This window comes from Suricata suricatta, chromosome 14 (genome assembly GCF_006229205.1).
Source record: "Suricata suricatta isolate VVHF042 chromosome 14, meerkat_22Aug2017_6uvM2_HiC, whole genome shotgun sequence".
NCBI classification, from domain to species: Eukaryota; Metazoa; Chordata; class Mammalia; order Carnivora; family Herpestidae; genus Suricata; species Suricata suricatta.
Genome location: NC_043713.1, coordinates 71,435,555 through 71,452,268, shown reverse-complemented (window position 1 = coordinate 71,452,268; position 16,714 = coordinate 71,435,555). Strand labels below are relative to the sequence as shown.

Sequence of the window (16,714 nt, the reverse complement as noted above, 5' to 3'; positions counted from 1 at the left end):
TGGGCAAGGGACTTAACCTGTTCAAGGTCACATAACTAGTGAGTGGCAGTAAGAGGAACTTGAGCATGGCTCTCTGGGTTCCTCTTTCATTGAGCTTTATCCTTCAGATACACAAAGTTGAAGACAAGGTTTTATTTTTTCAGGTTGCATTTTGTCTCTATTAATGGCTTGTTATTTATACCTTCTTTAAAAAAATGTAGTGACTACCTTAGGCTTAAAAAAATACATGTTTAAGTGATCATAGTCCACCTTCAGATGGTACTCCACTGCTTCCTGGTCAATTAAAGAACCAAGAGCCTCTCACTTATGCCTTTGTTCTCACCCATTTTACTTTTACACACACTGTAAAATCACAGTAGGCTGCCACTAGGTTTTGCTTTAAACAGTAATACTTCATAGGAATTAAACATGAGGAAAAAGAATGTCTTTTCTGTGATGCTTTAGCCATTTCTGAGGAACTTCATTTCTTTTGTGGATCCAAATTTCTGTCTCAATTCATCCTCCTTGAACTTCCTTTAACATTTCTTGTAACTCAGATTTCATGGTAAGGAATTCTCTCAGCTTTTGTTTGTCTGGCAAAGTCTTTATTTCTCTTGTGTTACTGAGAGATATTTTCACTGGGTGTAGAATTTGGGATGGACCTTTTTTTTCCTTTCAGCATTAAAGATGTCTGACTTGCATGGTTTCTGATGAGAAGTGTGCTGTAATTCCTAACTTTGTTCTTCTATATGTGATGTGTCTTTCTCTGCTTTCAAGACTTCCCTTTATCTTTGGTTTTCACCAGTTTGAGTATGAGATATCTAGGTATGGTTTTTTGATGTTGTTTTTGTTTTGTTTGTTTGTTTAAATGTGTGGAGGAGTCTTTGCCCTGCTTGGTGTTCTTGGTGATTTGACGTCTTTCATTATTTTTGGAAAATCTCTGTCATTATCTCTTTAAATATTTCTTCTGACATGTGTCCATCTCATTGCCTTCTGGGGCTCTACTTAGTATGTTAGATCATTTGGATGCTCTTGCGTGCTTGGTTCTGATTCCCCTCTACTCTCTTACTGTCACTTTGGATGATTCCTACTGACCTGTCTTCAAGTTTTGCTTATTTTTCCCTCAGCTGTGTCAGGTGTGCTGAGAAGCTTGACAAAGGCTCTGTTATTGTGTCTTTTAATTTCTAGCATCTCTATTTGAGTCTTGCATTTTGTTTTCAACTCATTCCCCAAATTCCCCATCTGCTCATGCATGAGTCCCCCTTTTCTACTAGAGCCTTTAATATACCAATCACATTAATCTTAGTTATTTTTTTAAAGTTTTTGTTTGTTTTTTACTAATCTCTATAACCACCCAGTGTGGGGCTTGAACTCATGACCCTGAGATCATGAGTCATACGCTCCGCTAACTGAGCCAGCCAGGCACCCTAACCTTAGTTATTTTAAATTTCTCATCAAGTACTTCCAACATCTGGGTCATCTCTTAGCCTTGTTCTGTTGATTATTTTCTCTCTTGACAATGTTTCTTTTGTTTTGTGTGTATGCCTCATTTTTATATTGAATATCGATATTATGTGTAGGATGGAAGAAACTGAAATAAGCAATATTTATGCTTGGAATGGGCTTCTCTCTCCTATTTCCTAGGCTGTTAAGAGGGGGAGTTAGGCTAGTCAGAAGTTGAGCAGGGTTGGGTATTGTTGCCGTGGTAACCATTAGTGTACCACTGGCTTCAAATTCCTATGATCTTACCTTATGCTAACAGGGGGGCTGATTTGCCAGAAGGTTTTCTCAGTGTTCCATTCCCACTTTTAGCCTTAGGCCTTCTGTGCATACTTCAGAGACAGTCTCTCGCCATGTTCTTGCCCCTCTTCTTGTAGGGGACTGTTTTGCGTGTTACTCATGCTTGCTAGCCTGGGTAGGGGGCAGTTCTGCTTCTCTCTTGTCTTCGTCTTGACTCCTTCCAGCCTCCGACTTAGGCAGACTGTATCCCTGCCTCTCAGGAGTGGGGCTTTTCTTCCCTAGCTGTAGGGACTTCAACTGTTTGGGCCCTGAATGGTTTCCTGCCCCTCTGTCAGGAGGTTTCTCTTTTTCCTTCCACAGTGGCCGTAGGTCTTGACTTGCACCCTGGAGGCAACAAGCTGGCTCCCCAGCTGGCTTAAGGCTTTTGTTCCTTAGGGAAAAAAGTTCCCACCAGGGCTTCATGCCTTTCCTATAGCGTCAAACACACTTCCTCTCCAGGCCTGCACCTCAGGAAGGTTTCCTTCAATCCCTCTTCCTGTGCTGCCTCTGATCTTTCTCATAAGCACATGTGGAGGTCCAAGGAGACAAGCTAACATGTGGGTAGCAAGCTCCCGTGTGTCTGTGACCCCCCCGGAATCTCCACTCTCACTCTAGACACTCTTGGTCTATAGCAACCAGATAAAAATTTCTGTAGGACTCTTATTTGCCTATTGTCTCTATGTGGTAGAAACACGAGAGAGTGGTATGCATCTCTTTCCAGCTCCACCTTCAGCAACGTAATGTTGGCTGGTAGCCTGAATTGGCCATGCTGGGAGTATTTACACCACAGAAATCAGTAAATGCTATAAAGGTGGGCTTCCCCCCTGCCCCAAGGGCCAATTGTTAACCATTTACCAGAACACCACCGTTTGGGGAAACCCCACAAGGTTGACCATGGAGATTGGTGCCTTTGGTGAGTGGCTCAGCAGCCTTCCGGGACGGGTAGGGCTCAGCAAGGTCACAGTGGCTGTGCTCATGTCGCCTTCTCTGCAGGGCAGTCACCAGGACACTCACCCTGGGGAAGCCCCACCATGTTGTAGCTGGTGTGAATTCATGCTGCTGCCCTCTCTCCCTCCTTTTCCCCTCAGAGCGCAGCCAGGACAGCACGGCTGTGGCACTGTCGGACTCCAGCTCGACACAGGAATTCTTTAATGAGCCTGCCAGCTCATTGGAGAGCTCTCGGAAGCTCTGTGTGGAGAAGAAGCTGCCCGTTCCTAGCTCCCAAGTGGGCCTCGCTGGTAAAGACCTTCAGGGGGTCACAGAGGAAAGAGGTATGAAGATCCAGCCTCAGTGTGCTAGAACTGCTTTGGGGAGACAGCCTGTGACAGTCTGGGCCGTCTGAAGAAGGTGGGCTCCCAAGTGGCCTGGGCCCTGTCTGGCTCCTGTCCTTGCATCTCCGCCTGCTGCTCTGGGGCCTCAGATAGACAAGTCGCTCGCCTCCCTGGGCCTCTGCACTCCCTGTTGGGTGGGAGGGAGCCCAACGCCTGTGCACGGGTTGTGAGGATTAAGCAAGGTGGCTCAGGAAAGTGCTCGCACGGTGCCTGGCACACAGTGTGCACCCAGTGACACTTGTGGTTGTTGTTATGACCCTACCATGGCCGTGTGGGAAAGCCATATCCGTGACGTGAGCGCCCTGGATTTTTTTTCTTGAATATGTAGTTGTTTAAAAAAAAAAAATCTTTGGATCCTAAATGTCACCAGTGTGTTTTCTTATTAGTGTGAATCACATCTTTAGGAAAAGTGCTCCCCTTTATAGTCAGGAGGCCCTGATCTAACCCCAGGGCATGCCTGGCTCTCAGGGGGTCCCCGGGCCCCCTTTGTGGAAATAAGTGGGCAGCTGGCCCTGAGTTTTGAGAGCTCTCCCACCCTAACCAGGGCTTGCTAAACACTAACAACCACAACAACCTGGACCCATGCTCAGTGGCCCTGTGCCGGGTGCTGGGTTTTGTCCTCCCAACCACCCTAAGAAACAGCCCTGCAGCTCTTCCCCATGTTACAGGTGAGATCCTGAGATTCAGAGAGGGTTGGGAATTTATCCAGGGTTAGTTCTCACCCTTAACCTCTGCCCCATGCTCCCTCTCTGGGTACCGGGCTGGGAGGGGCAATGACCTCCCCTAGGGCGTGTTTGCACAGGCCCTGGATGGGAGAGTCTAGGCTCAGGAGTTCATGTGCCGGGGTCTTCGTGCTGGGAATGGCCTGTCCTAGCTCTCTGTTCCTCACCAGCCTCCCCTAGCTGGCCTTAGCCGGTGGTGAGGCTGCATGCCCTGCAGGTTGGCAAAGGCGCCCCCATTAGGATGAGGTAAGAGGACACAGAAAGTGAGGCCAGTGCCCCACTTTCTCACAAGGTGCTTGTTATACAATCTCAAACCGATGTTGACGTTCTACAACTCACATAAACACACAGCAGGGAGTTTGGAAGGGGAAGGAACAAGTAACCTGTAGTCCCAGCACTCTAGTATGGCAACTCTTGTTCATACCCAGTCTTAAAAATCAGATTACTTTAACTACTGGACAGGGGAGGCCTGTCATCTGTGCTCCGTGGCCCGTCAAGCAGTGAGCTGCTGTGGGTGCTCTTGTGTCACCCCAGGCCTGTCTCCACCATGTTTGGGGAAGTGGGGGGTGCAGGTGGGGGTGCTGAGCTCAGAGGGTCATCTGTGGTCTGACCTAGGCTGTGCAGTGCTTTCCAGACACATGAGGGACATCCTACCCCTTCCCTCTGTCCATTCAGAGCCAGTGGTTTAAGCAGACAGTGTGGGGTCTCGCCACTGGTGAAGAAAGTTCGAGGGGTTTCTGGTGGCTCAGTCAATTAAGTGCTGACTCTTGATTTTGGTTCAGATCATGATCTCACGGTTTGTGTGATCGAGCCCTACATCAGGCTCTGTGCTGACAGCACGGAGCCTGCTTGGGATCCCCAGTTTCTTCCCCTCTCTCTGCCTTGCTTTCTCTCTCAAAATAAATAAATAAAATGCTTTACAAAAAAGAAAAAAGGAAGAGGGAGTAGAACCATATTCATGGCAGTAGCTGGTGAGCTTGAAGGGAAGCATCTTCTGTGGATACATTGCTCCTCTCAAAGCCCAGCTTTTCCTAGTAACCACGGTGAAGTTGGTGAACTTCCTTTTGGAGAGTTGGTACTGCAGAGAATGTGTTCTGAGCCCATGCCAGGCAGACAGCGTAGGGAGCAGTGTGCTTTTCCCAGACAGGCTCTGGTTGGTGGTGGTCCCTGACACAGCCTCTTCTGGGCTCCCACTGGGAAGGAGCTCTGGCCACCAGGGCTCCAACAGCTTTTGGCACCCTGCAGAGAGCCAGGACATGGTTCTGGGCCAGGGCTGCTGTGTGCCCCTAGTGTGCTCCGCACCCCAGCTCTTCGGGCACACCCTCTTGGGTGGCCCTGCCACCAGCCTGCTGCTTCTCTCCTGGTCAGGGTCACAGAGCTCACTCACAGAATTCATGGGAATTGTTCAATAGCAGGATATAATGGAGCCAAGTCTACGCCAGGCCCTGGGTGCTGAGGCAGAAGCAAGAATGGTTCTGGCATTCACGTCCCTCCTGATGTGCAGGTGCCCTCCCTCCCGTGGCATCCAGCGGACGCCTCTTTACTTCTCCTTTCTGGTTTGTGCCAGGGTGCCTCCAGGAAGGAGGTTTCCCTACAAGTGACTATCCAGCTATTGAAGCTCACCTTCTTAGGGGTCAGAGCTTCAAAAGATGTCTAAAGTGAATGGAGCAACAGTAAAGGTTTATTTTATTTTATTTATGTATTTAAATTTGAGAGAGAGCGAGAACGAGTAGGGGAGAGGGGCAGAGGGAGGGAGGGGGAGAGAGAGAGAGAGAGAGAGAGAGAGAGAGAGAGAGAGAAAGAATATCTTAAGCAGTCTCCATGCTCAACACAGAGCCTGACCTGGGGCTTGATCCCACGATCCTGGGATCATGGCCTAAGCCGAAATCAAGAGTTAGATGCTCAACTGACTAAGCCACCCAGACCCAGACTAAGCCCCATGGTTTATTTTCTCAATAGAGGGAAAAGCTGCCTGAATTTCATTATTTAAACACAAGCGCACTCTGTTATGTTACTCTGAGGCAGCAGAGTTTGTCAGCAGCCTGTGTGGTCTTGACAGTGGACACGGATACCCGGCCCAGGCCCTCCCTGCCTCCTGGACCCGGGGCAGGATATGGGCCAAGGATGCTGATTCAGCTACCAGCCACCTTGTTCAGGGACCACCATCCCATGGCTGCACCTGCCCCTTCTTGGTCAAGTAGAGGCCTGGTGAAGATGGATGCCTGAGTGCCTTGCACAGGGTGGGCGGGCGGTGGCAGTGGCAGAGTGGGAGGTTGCCCGGTGTGTGCACTGTGGGCATGCTAAGCCAGTCCTCACTGCCAGCAGCAGCACCAGAGTGGCCAGAGCACTGCCTTGCTTGCTTTTTACCTATAGGAGGAAGTCTTCTCACTGTTTACACTGCCAGGATTAGGACTGGGCATCCTGGCTGGGAAGCACCTCGTGGGCTTACTGACACTTCTGGCCTCTCTCCTTTCTTCCACTAACGTGACCTGTGAGCCTCTTTCAGCTTTGGGAGTGGACACTGTGTGTGAGGCACATCACCCATGTCTCCTGTGCCTCTTTGGGCCTCTCAGACCCTGAGTAGCTAGGTTTTTCATGCACTCTGGCATTGCTATTTTTTCTTGTTATGTGTTTTCAGACATGCCTTCTGAGCTCTCTTTGGATAAATTTTTGACCCTCTTCTCACTTTCCATGGGAGACATGTTCCTGTGGGTCTTTGTGTGTGAGCACATACTTAGCACCTTATCTGAACCCTTGGAAGGTCTTTATGTTCATCCTATTTCCCCATCTCCCTTGTGCCTAGCACAGGGCTGGGCCCAGAGTCATTGTTCAGAACGTGTTTGTTGAGCCACATTTGAAATGTGTCCCTTGAGTTGAATACTAGAAATTGGGCTCATTTGTAAGGCAGTGGTGTCCCCGTTAGATGCCAGCCCTGAGCAGACCTCTGGTTGCTGTCATTGTGCTCTGAGTGGGTGCCTGTGGGACCTAAGTGGTTTCCTGAGCTCGCCTGAGAAGAGAGCCCAGTGTCAAGATCAGATGTGACCTGCTTTTCAGTCATTCATTCAACTTCAAACTAGACCCTGTGCTAGGCTCTGGGCAGTGGGGGAGGGGGAGACATCCGTGCATAGATGCGGTGGGATCGGTGACATCAGAGAGATGAGCACACAGGGCACTCTGCAAACCTCACCCTGGGGCTGAGGAGGCCTGCGGGAGGGGGTGACACTGAGTGGAGTCCTGAAGGATGAGAGAGAGTGGGTGAGGCGGGGAGGGAGCACAGACAGTATGTCCAAAAGGAACGTAGTGGGAAGGTAGGAACAAGAAGTGAGAGGTTCCTGATGGTTGGTTTCAAAGTGCAAGGCCAGAGGGCAGGTAGGAGGGACGGCAGAACCGATAGGAGGTAGCCTTGCGTGCTGCGATGAGCAGGTTGGCTCTGTCTCGCTCAGATTCTGTCCTTAGCAAAAAGCTTGACGTGCACCTGATGTCTCTCTGCTTAAACCTGGTAATGGCTTTGCTTAGGGGAACTTGGGACCTTAGTCCTTGACCACTCTTCCTGCTGCAGCAGGCCCAGCCTCCTCTCGGCCCGCTACAGTTGGAAAGGGCTGTCAGGCTGAGGACAGGAAGGAGCTCAGCTCACAGTGGCAGACTGGCTTCAGCATTGGTGCTGGGCTACTTCTCTGGCCTGCTCCAGGCAGGCCTTGCCAAACTCCTGGGTGCCCAAAGAGCTACCTTACCCTTGCTGCTTGCCCCCATCTTCTTCCTTCCATCCCTCCCTCCTGGGCCAGTCTCCTCTCCTGCAGCCCCTGCCACCCAGCTTGGGCTCTCCTGTGTGTGAGCTCGGTACTGTACTCACAGTAGCAGCAACAGCCCTGGAGAAGGATGTCGGGTAGGCTGTGGGCAGAGGCGCTAAGTGGTAGAGCAGGTGCAGTTCTTTGTGTGCCTTTCCTGGCTGTTTTATTCCATGGTTGTGGCAGCCACACCTCCTTTCTGTGGACTGCTTCCCCATGCACCTGCATAGGCCTGGGAGGCAGGACAGCCTTGTGCTGCCATTCAGAGGGGTACCCAGAGCCCTGCTTGCCACCCCCACTGTCTGCAGCCTTGGAACCCCTCCACCGCGTGCTGGTTGGGACATCCTGTTTCACAGGGGAGGAGAGTGGGACGCCGTGGAGGCCTCAGCCAGCAGGGGCAGAGCCAGCACCAGGCCCCGTGCCTCCTATTGCTGGGTTTGTTGGGTCCAGCACCTGTCTGGCAAGGGCACAGACCTAGCTGTGCCTGTCACCTCAATAAAGCTACTCCGTTGCTGGTAGTGGACCAGCACAGGGCAGGGACTAAAATTGCGGTGACCTTCTTTTTCTTCTCACCTGCAGGGAAAATTGAGGAGTCCTTGGAGAGCACAGAAGGCTTCCGGGCTACAGAGCAAGGCAGCCAGAAGCCTGCTGCAGACCCCCCAGCCTCTGCCTGCATTGCTGTCAAAGGCCCGGCATCTGCACCTGCCCTCTGGGACGGGAGGAAGAGAGCGGACACCCTGGGGGAGCCCGCAGCCTTTCCCCAGGGGCTGCCGGCTGGGGCCGAGGAACAGCGCCAGTTTCTCACAGAGCAGTGCATCGCCTCCTTCCGCCTGTGCCTCAGCCGCTTCCCCCAGCACTATAAGAGCCTCTACCGACTGGCGTTCCTCTACACCTACAGCAAGACCCACCGGGTGAGTGAGCTAGCGGCCCACGGGGGTGGGAGAGGGTTTCATCTCCCCAGGGCCCACGAGCATCTCTCGGGTGTTGGTGGGCAGACCAACACGGCTGGGAGCTGCTTACGGTCTTGGGTAGCGGTGCATGGGAGGGATGGGACGGGAGAGACGCGGGAGGTGGGTCCATACAAGCGTGGTCCAGCTCTCCGGGGGAGAGGTGGTGAGGACCACGGGTCGCAGCGAGGGATCAAGGGAGGAGAGCTTGTGAGGGCTGCTCCTGAAGCAGGAGCACAGGCTGGGTACTGCTGTGGGCTCGAGGATGAGGGCTTACAGACTCATCAGCTCTTGCCTGTGAGGGCCAGTGTGGCGACTCCTACTCCGCTGTCCGGCTTCCTCTCCGCTGCTGTTCACCTGTCCTCCTCTGCACGGCCCAACAGGCACATCCCCCAGATGCCCTGTAGAGGCCCCCCTCCACTCTGGCCCAGAGCTTTGCTGCAGGCTCTGTCCCTTCTGGCCGCATCTTGCAGACAGGCCTCCTCGCCGTCATCCTGCCCCTGGGCTCACCTCTCCGGTACAGCTGCCAGAACCATCTTCACAGCCTCTGCTGCACGGGGGTTGGGTGCTGACAGCCTCCTCCAGCTCGTTTTGGAAAGCAGATGATGTAGCGATTCTCAACAGCTGTGCCCCAGGCCTACGCTCTCTCAGGGACTTCCCAGCCAGACCGCTTCTGCTGGTATAGCATCTGTGCAGGGAGTGTGGCGTGTGTGTTCCTTCACTCCTCACTCACCCGGGAGGCACTGGGGACAGTGTCCTGGTCCTGGTGCCTGCCCCCACGGAGCTACATTCTAAGGGACAGGCAGATTTTAAAACATGGAAACAAGCAAATAAAGCTGGTCCGGTTGTGCCACTTGCTACAGAGAAGATAATGGGATACACTCACGAGTGGGGGTGCTGCTGTGGCACGGGGAAGGCACCTGTTACGCTGAAACTTGTAGGGTGGCCATGGGCAGAGTGGGCGACAATGGCAGTTTTGGAGGATAGGGAGAGAGCCAGATCAGGCTGATTGCCTGAGCGTGTGGCAGTGTTGGGTGAGCCAGACTGGTGTGGGCAAGGCCAGAGAGGGCCAAGGTGGCAGTGTTAGGCAGGGGCAGCCTTTGGAGTCTGGCTGTGGTCTCTACTGTTGTCTGGCTCCCTTACTCAGTAAGGTCCGGGCTCAGAAGTGTCTTCCTCCCAGAGGCCCCCTGCCAGCCCTTCTCACCGGCCTCTGTGGGACTTTTGTAGAGCCAGGAAGGACAGTTGGCCAGAGAGATGGATCTTGGCTTGGCAATGGTTACACGACAGGAAGTTGTTACTTGACAGAATGCTGTTTGAGGACTAGGCACAGGTAGGTGCCCAAACCGCTCATATAGCTTGGTTGGTTTTTGTCAGAGCAGAACGGAGGAAGCTGGTGTGGACAGGCCTAGGGAAGGAGGGGTCTCACTCAGTGTCATCTCTGCCTCAGGGCATCCAGCTCTTCTGGCTGCCACTGCCCTGTTGCTGCTGTCAGTGCCACGCCTGAGCCTGCTTCCCTCCCTGCGCAGCCTGCATTCTGCTGTGGACTTGCCCCTGGTGCCCTGGGCCTTCTGAACCCTGGCAGACCTGGGTTTTCATAAAACCCCTTCTGCGGCAGGCTTTGGGGCCTGGCGCCTGCCCCCACCCCCCACCACGTTCCAGTGCTGCTCTGAGAGCAGCAGAGCCCATTGCAGGAGCTCTCATGGGTCTCACTTGGAAGGGTCACTGGCACCCATCATCTGGATCTCCCCCACCTTGGGCGTCCCCCTCTTCAGAGGCTCCCCCACACAGTCGCATAGCCCCTGCCAGCGGGGGTCAGCTCTTAGCAGGACTTGGAGCTTCCTGTGCGGAGCCAGATCTTCCCCACACGGTAGCAGGTGGCCTTCTCCAGAAGCCAGTGCCACAGGACCAGTGCATGTAAAGGGCCCCACCCAGCACCAAGCATAGCGCTGTTTTCAGAACCTGTCTCGTTGCTGGGTGGGGTTTTTAAAAGTAGAAAGCAGCATCTATGTCAAAAACGTTAAGAGAGGGGATATCCACAGCTCTGCCACCCCAAACCAAAAGCCATTTGGTGTATTTTTTCCCAGCTCTCGGGCACACACACCATTGACTGTCACTCCTGAGGCTCAAAGTACGTCAGGTCCAGGAGCTGGGGGTCTTGTTCTGTCCACTCTGCATCTAGATACCTGGCTCAGGGTCGCACAGGGGTGGGTATAGCCTGGCGTCAGCTTGGGTAGCCTCACCCCGGCCCAGCTGCTCCCCTGCTCCCCCCACCATTAGAGCATCCATGCTCAGTTTGCCATTTCACTATTTCTGCGAATGTCCCCCAGGTCATTTTGGTCACCCTGGTGGTTTGTGGGAGGGTAGACCCTGGCCGATCCGGCCGTCCCTGTTCATGGGAATGGAGGCTGTCTTGGCTTCCTTCCCAGAAGTCCTGCACAGCCATCACATGCTGTTCCTGTCACAGCTCTTCTGTCAGCTGCATTCCAGGTTGGGTTCCTTGGCTTTCTGAAATGGAGTAGTGGTCTGGATTCTGAGAGTGACCCCCTTCCTTACAGGGCGGTTGTCTGTGGGTGCCAGGAGTGCCCTGGGAGCCCCCCAGCCAGCTGCGCCCTAGGCCTCGGTGCACCCGGGCAGCGCCACTGGCTCCTTTGCTTGTTTCACTCAGACCTTTGCTGAGCAGCAAGGCGTCAGCCCTGCTTAGATGGCAGGTTGTTAACACCTCACCGCACTGAGAGCCTGAGTGGAGGCTGACCCTGTCTGGGACGTGCCGTTGTCCTGAGGGTGTGGTTCTGCCCAGGCCCTTGGTGTCAGCTTGTCCACAGGTCTGGGGGACACAACTGCTGCTCTCAGTGACTAACACAGAACCATTAGCTGACAAGCAGCGACTGCCTTCCAGACACAGCTGTTTGGTAACAAACGCTTCCCGCTGTGTATATTTAACAGCAGCACATTTCTTCATAAAATCCTCCTGTGGGCTTGGCGGGGGCATTTTTCTACTGCCATCTCCTGGCTCAGTGGCCAGCTAACTAGAACAAGCATCATTCCTGCCTTCAGAGAGGCCCCAGGGCTATGCAGATTGACCCTGGATCCCTCAGGCCTTTCAAGTGCCCCCAGCTAAAGCTCAGTTCGGTTCAGAGCTCTCCCCCCACCCCCAGCCCATCCCAGGCCTTGACAGAGACACTGCCCTCAGGAACAGGGAGCCACTTGCTTAGCTGTTGGCAGCAGGATTTCTAGGGGAGGAGGAGTGAATGTGGGCTCACCTGGGTTCCGATCCCAGCTCTGCGGGGGCTCTTCTCTTGTGATACTTGCATAGAATTATTGTGACTGAGGTGGGAGGCCCCATACACTGGCCCTCAGCCAAGAATCCTCCTCTCCCCTCTCCCCCCCACTGGGCCTCTCCACTAGACCTTTTGAGGGCTAGATCTGCCTCTGAAGGACCCTTGATACCTGCTTAAGGCTGCCCTCCTGCCCAAGGGTGGCTTTGCTGTGCACAGGCTAACCCCTGTGCCTCCCAAGGTGGACCTCCTGCTGTCTTCCACCGAGGGCCAAGGCCACCTGAGGAAGAGGACTCTTCACCTTGGCCATAAAAACCCTAAATCTAGCTATTGCATTACTTACAGTCACCAGGATTACCCTCTTCACCAGGATTTTGAGCCCTGTGCTGTCAGTCCATGCTCAGAAAAACCTGTCTCCTGGAGTCCACGTGAGCAGCCCAGGAGAGAAAACCACATGGCGTTGGGACCTTTCATCCTGAGGGTTCAGAAATTCACTAATGAGATCCAGAAAGAAGGCTGAGGCATAGGTGCCCCTGTCCCAGTTCCCCTACCCGCGCTGTGTGTGGCTCAGCTGGGGAACTGAGCCCTTTGGCTCCTCCTGCCACGAGTGGTCTAGGAGAGTGGGTGTTGAGATGGTCCCTAGAGCCGTAGCCTTGAAAAAGAACAGACTTGAAGGACTCACCCTTTCCAGTTTCAGAACTTACTGCAAATCTACAGTAATAAAAAACTGTGGAATATTATTTAGCCTTAAAAGAAGGAAATTCTGATACAATGTGGGTGAACCTTGAGGACATTATGCTCAGTGAAATAAGCCCAGCACAAAAAAATCAAACACTGTATGATTCCACTTACATGAGGGATCTAAAGTAGTCAAAATGAGAGAGACTGAAAGTGCAGTGATAGTTGCCAGGGGATAGGGGAGAGAGTGGGACTTGTTTAATCAGTTTAGAGTTTCAGTTTTGTAAAATGAAGAAGTTCTAGAGATTTGCTGCGCAGCAATGTGAATATACTTAATACTGCTGAACTGTACACTTTAAAATGTGTGAGATGATCAATTTTAGGTGTTTCATACTACAATTGAAAATAAAACTGTGGGGGCGCCTGAGTGGCTCATTTGGTTAAGCATCTGACTCTTGGTTTCGGCTCAGGTCATGATATTGCGGTTTTGTGGGTTTGAACCCTGTGTTGGACTCTGCACTGGCAGTGCAGAACCTGCTTGGAATTCTCTCTCTCCCTCTCTCTCTACCCCTCCCCCACTTGTGCTGTCTCTGTTTCTCTCAATAAATAGAAACCTTAAAAAAAAAGAACATAAATTGCATGATACTAGCCTAAGCACAGATGTATAGATCAACAGAATGGACCTGGGAGTCCAGAAACAAAGACATACATTTCTATGATCAATTGATTTTTGACAGGGATGCCAGGATACGTCAGTGGAGGAAAGGACAGTCTTCTTAACAAATGGTGCTGGGATAATTGGATATCCACATGCAAAAGAATGAAGTTGGACCCCTGCTTCACACCATGCTCAAAAATGAACTCAAAATATATCAGAAAGCTACACTTCAGAGCTAAAAGCTTTAAGACTCTTAGAAGAAAACAGATTTCAATCTTCATGACCTTGGACTAGGCAGAGGTGACAAATAAATAATATAATAATAATAATAGTAAACAGGACACTATCAAAATTAAAAGGTAGTGCTTCAAAAGGCATTGCTGAAACGAAGAGCCCACAGGAGGGGAAGTGTCTGTAGGCCACACGCACGCGCACCTGTCTGACCGTGCTCTACTCGGTTGCATTTTGCAGATACTGCATTGTTTTCACACGGATTGCGACAACCCTCGGTTGGACAAGTCTTTTGGTGCCATTTTTCCGGCAGCATTTGATCATTTTGTGTCTCTCACATTTTGGCAATTCTTGTAATATTTCATACTTTTTTCATTATTATTATTATGATCTGTGATCAGTTATTATGACTTGCTGAAAGCTCAGATGGTGATTAGCAGTTTTTAGCAATAAAGTATTTTTAAATTAAGATATATACATTGTTATTTTTTTAGACATAACGCTGTTGCACTCATAACAGACTATAGGATAGCATAAACATAACTTTTATATGCACTGGGAAACCTAAAAGTTCATTTGACTCACTTCATTTTGGTATTCACTTTATTGTGGTGGTCTAAAACTGAACCCATAATATCTCTGAGGCATGCTTATATGTGGTAAGGGGCTTGTATCTAGAATATATTTTTTAAAAACCCTTACAAGTCAATAATTAAAAGACAACCCAATGTAAAAGTAGGCAAAGGATCTGAATGGACATTTCTCCAAATAGGATATACAAATAAATGGCAAATAAGCACAGGAAAAGATGCTTAATACCATTAGCCATTAGGGATATGTGAATCGAAACTTACATTGAGATACCACTGCACATCTGCTAGGATGGCTACAGTCAGAGACTTCGGCCTCTCCTGCCGGGGTCTGGGGGGCCTGAGCAGCCACTGCCCTGCTAGCAGTTCTGGGGGCAGGATGGAGGGGGGCAGCGGTGGACATGGGAGTTGGGCACCAGGACTCTGTGTCTCCTGCATAGAGACCAGGGTTTGTGAACACTGGTGGGGCTTTCCAGGGGCCTCTTGTTTGGGTTACTGCCTCTCCTAAACTTCCTTGTTTTGTGCTTGTTGCTTGGTCTCAACTTGGGGAATGTTCTTCTATTCTTTGCTCTCGCTGGTCCTCCCAGGTCACTTGATGTCTTAAGAGAAAGGCCAAGCAGCACACTCCAGTGTGGCATTGAGACAGCCTGGCCTGGGCAGCTCCTCGGCGTTGTTTCTCACAGCCCCTGCCCAGCAGGACGAGCAGGAAACTGAGGCTGAGAGGGGATAACAGCTTGTCTCGTGCCCCTTGGTGAGGATGTTGCAGGGCCTGGACTCTGCTCCTGGGAGTTGGTCAGCTGATGGGGGCCTCTAGGGCTCAGATCTTTATTCTGCTTCTACTTTCCTTTCGGGGGAGACCAAGGCCTTCTAGCCTAGGTCCTTCACCTGGCCAGGTGGGTGGATGCCCAGCTTCCTGCTAAAGCCACATGTCAGCTGACTGGCAGCATCAGGCTGAGCCAGGAAACGTTTGCTGAGAGCCCTTGTGTGAGAGGCTGGCGGTTTAGCAGAGCAAGGCTTGTGAGCGCAGTGGCCACCCAGTAATTGGGCTGCTGCTGGTCAGTGTGGCAGGATTCGGGCAGTGAGCCGGGGGTGGAAGTGAGGAAGGAGAAGACACAGGCCTGTTCCATGGGAGAGGCCACCATCCTGGGGCTCAGAGCTTAGCCAGTTTCTGGGCCCTGGGCTGGGGCTCTGCACATCTGGCCCCAGCACTGCCCGAGTCAAGGCTTGGCCTTCATTCGACCCGTGTGTGACCCAAAGGTTTTCCTCCCACTCTCCTGGGCAGGCCTGAGCCTTGCTGGCTCTGCTGTGGGATGAAGCCCACTTTTTGCTGTGCGGCTTTCCCCATCTGAGCTGGAGCAGCTCTCAGACACAGCACCCAAGTTGTCACCGAGAGGGGACCCCCAGCTGAGGATTGCTCAGGAGCCTGAGGCATGAGACTCAGCCTGCCCTGATCATAGGCCTGACTCTTTCCCAGACCCTGTCATGAGAGTGCCTCCCCATCCCACCACTTGGCCCCTTGCCAGCACGTGTCCTGGAACCTGGGCACCACTCTGAGGGCCAGGTTCCAGAACCTCACCTGGGCTCAGCCAGCTAGCCAGCCAGCTTCCCGTTTCAGTCCTGTGGACAGGTTTCTTAAGCTGTCAGGTGGAGAAAACGGCACCCTGGTTCTAGGTTTTCTTGTGCGGAAAAGTGAGTTACTGCTGCTTTGCCAGCTGAGCAACCTCTATACTGAGGACCTTGTAAGCCTGTCTTGCAAGCCCCATGTGCACTCTGCATTGATGGGAGCAGAGGCCGCTTACTCTGAGCAAGGCGGTGTCCCTGTCCCCGTGCACTCCCGGAGGCAGCTGCATGGCCTCGTGGCGAGGCCCTGCTACAGTGCATCCTCCTGGTGGTGGAGGGCAAGGCCCTGTCTGGGTGACACATGGCAGGATGGCGGCCTGGCTGCTCCGGCCCAGTCAGACCTCCTTCTCCAGCCCAGAACCTGTGTGGGGTGAGCCCAGGCCCCAGCGTCTGTTTAGGGCTTGTTTGGTTCGAAGCTGCCTCCTACGAGAAGAGTCCAGTGGTGCTGCATCTGCCTGTAATGTCCAGAAAAGCTGCCGACCTTTGACTTTGGAGTCAGTTTCTGCTCTGGTGTGAGCTAGGGGAAGAGACTGGCCAGCTGGGCTGTGCACTCCTGCCCTTACCCATCTGTTGCGGTAGTTTCCCACCTGCCCATGCCACCGGCTCATGTATGGACCCTGCAGAGATCGGTTAAACAAGAGGGCCCGTGAGGAAGGCTGTGTGCTGTGTGATTGGGTGGGTGTAAGGGATTGGTCCTCCAGGCCGTGACACAGCCGCCCCTGGCACAGCCTGTGACACCCTGCTGCATATGTGCCTGTGAGTGTCCTGGCAGCAGGTGGCATCCTAGGCCGGACAGCAGGACCAGGCATGAAGAGGGTGTGCCGACCTCCCCTTCAGTCTCTGTACCCCTTGTGTATACGCAGAACGACACTGTGTCCCAGGCTCCCCACGCAGAAGCCCTGGGCCGCTGAAGGTCCTGGCTGGCCAGGCTCTTGTCGAGCTGTCTGTGATGTACAAAATGAGACTGGAGATTTTTCTCAATTTAGGAATCTCGACTAGGCATTCCAAAGTCTCTGGAACGTGGTCCGAAGACTTTGCTGTACCTTTGGGGCTCAGAGGAGAGGGCAAAAATGGTCCTCATCAGGCCCACTGCTTTCTTTGTCCTCAGGAAAGGGGAGA

At 52.4% G+C, this 16,714-nt stretch overlaps 1 protein-coding gene across 9 annotated transcripts in view; it reads left to right on the top strand.

Moving 5' to 3' along the window:
* The window catches only part of CABIN1 (calcineurin binding protein 1), a 146,216-nt gene that overhangs the window by 80,822 nt on the left and 48,680 nt on the right, over positions 1–16,714 (top strand). For 8 of the 9 annotated variants that reach the window (XM_029922558.1, XM_029922562.1, XM_029922559.1 and 5 more), the window contains 2 exons: positions 2,847–3,029; positions 8,176–8,507. In XM_029922558.1, the coding sequence (XP_029778418.1) occupies positions 2,847–3,029; positions 8,176–8,507 (515 nt within the window). The remainder of the gene's footprint in view (positions 1–2,846; positions 3,030–8,175; positions 8,508–16,714) is intronic. The other variant, XM_029922563.1, reaches the window with a different exon arrangement.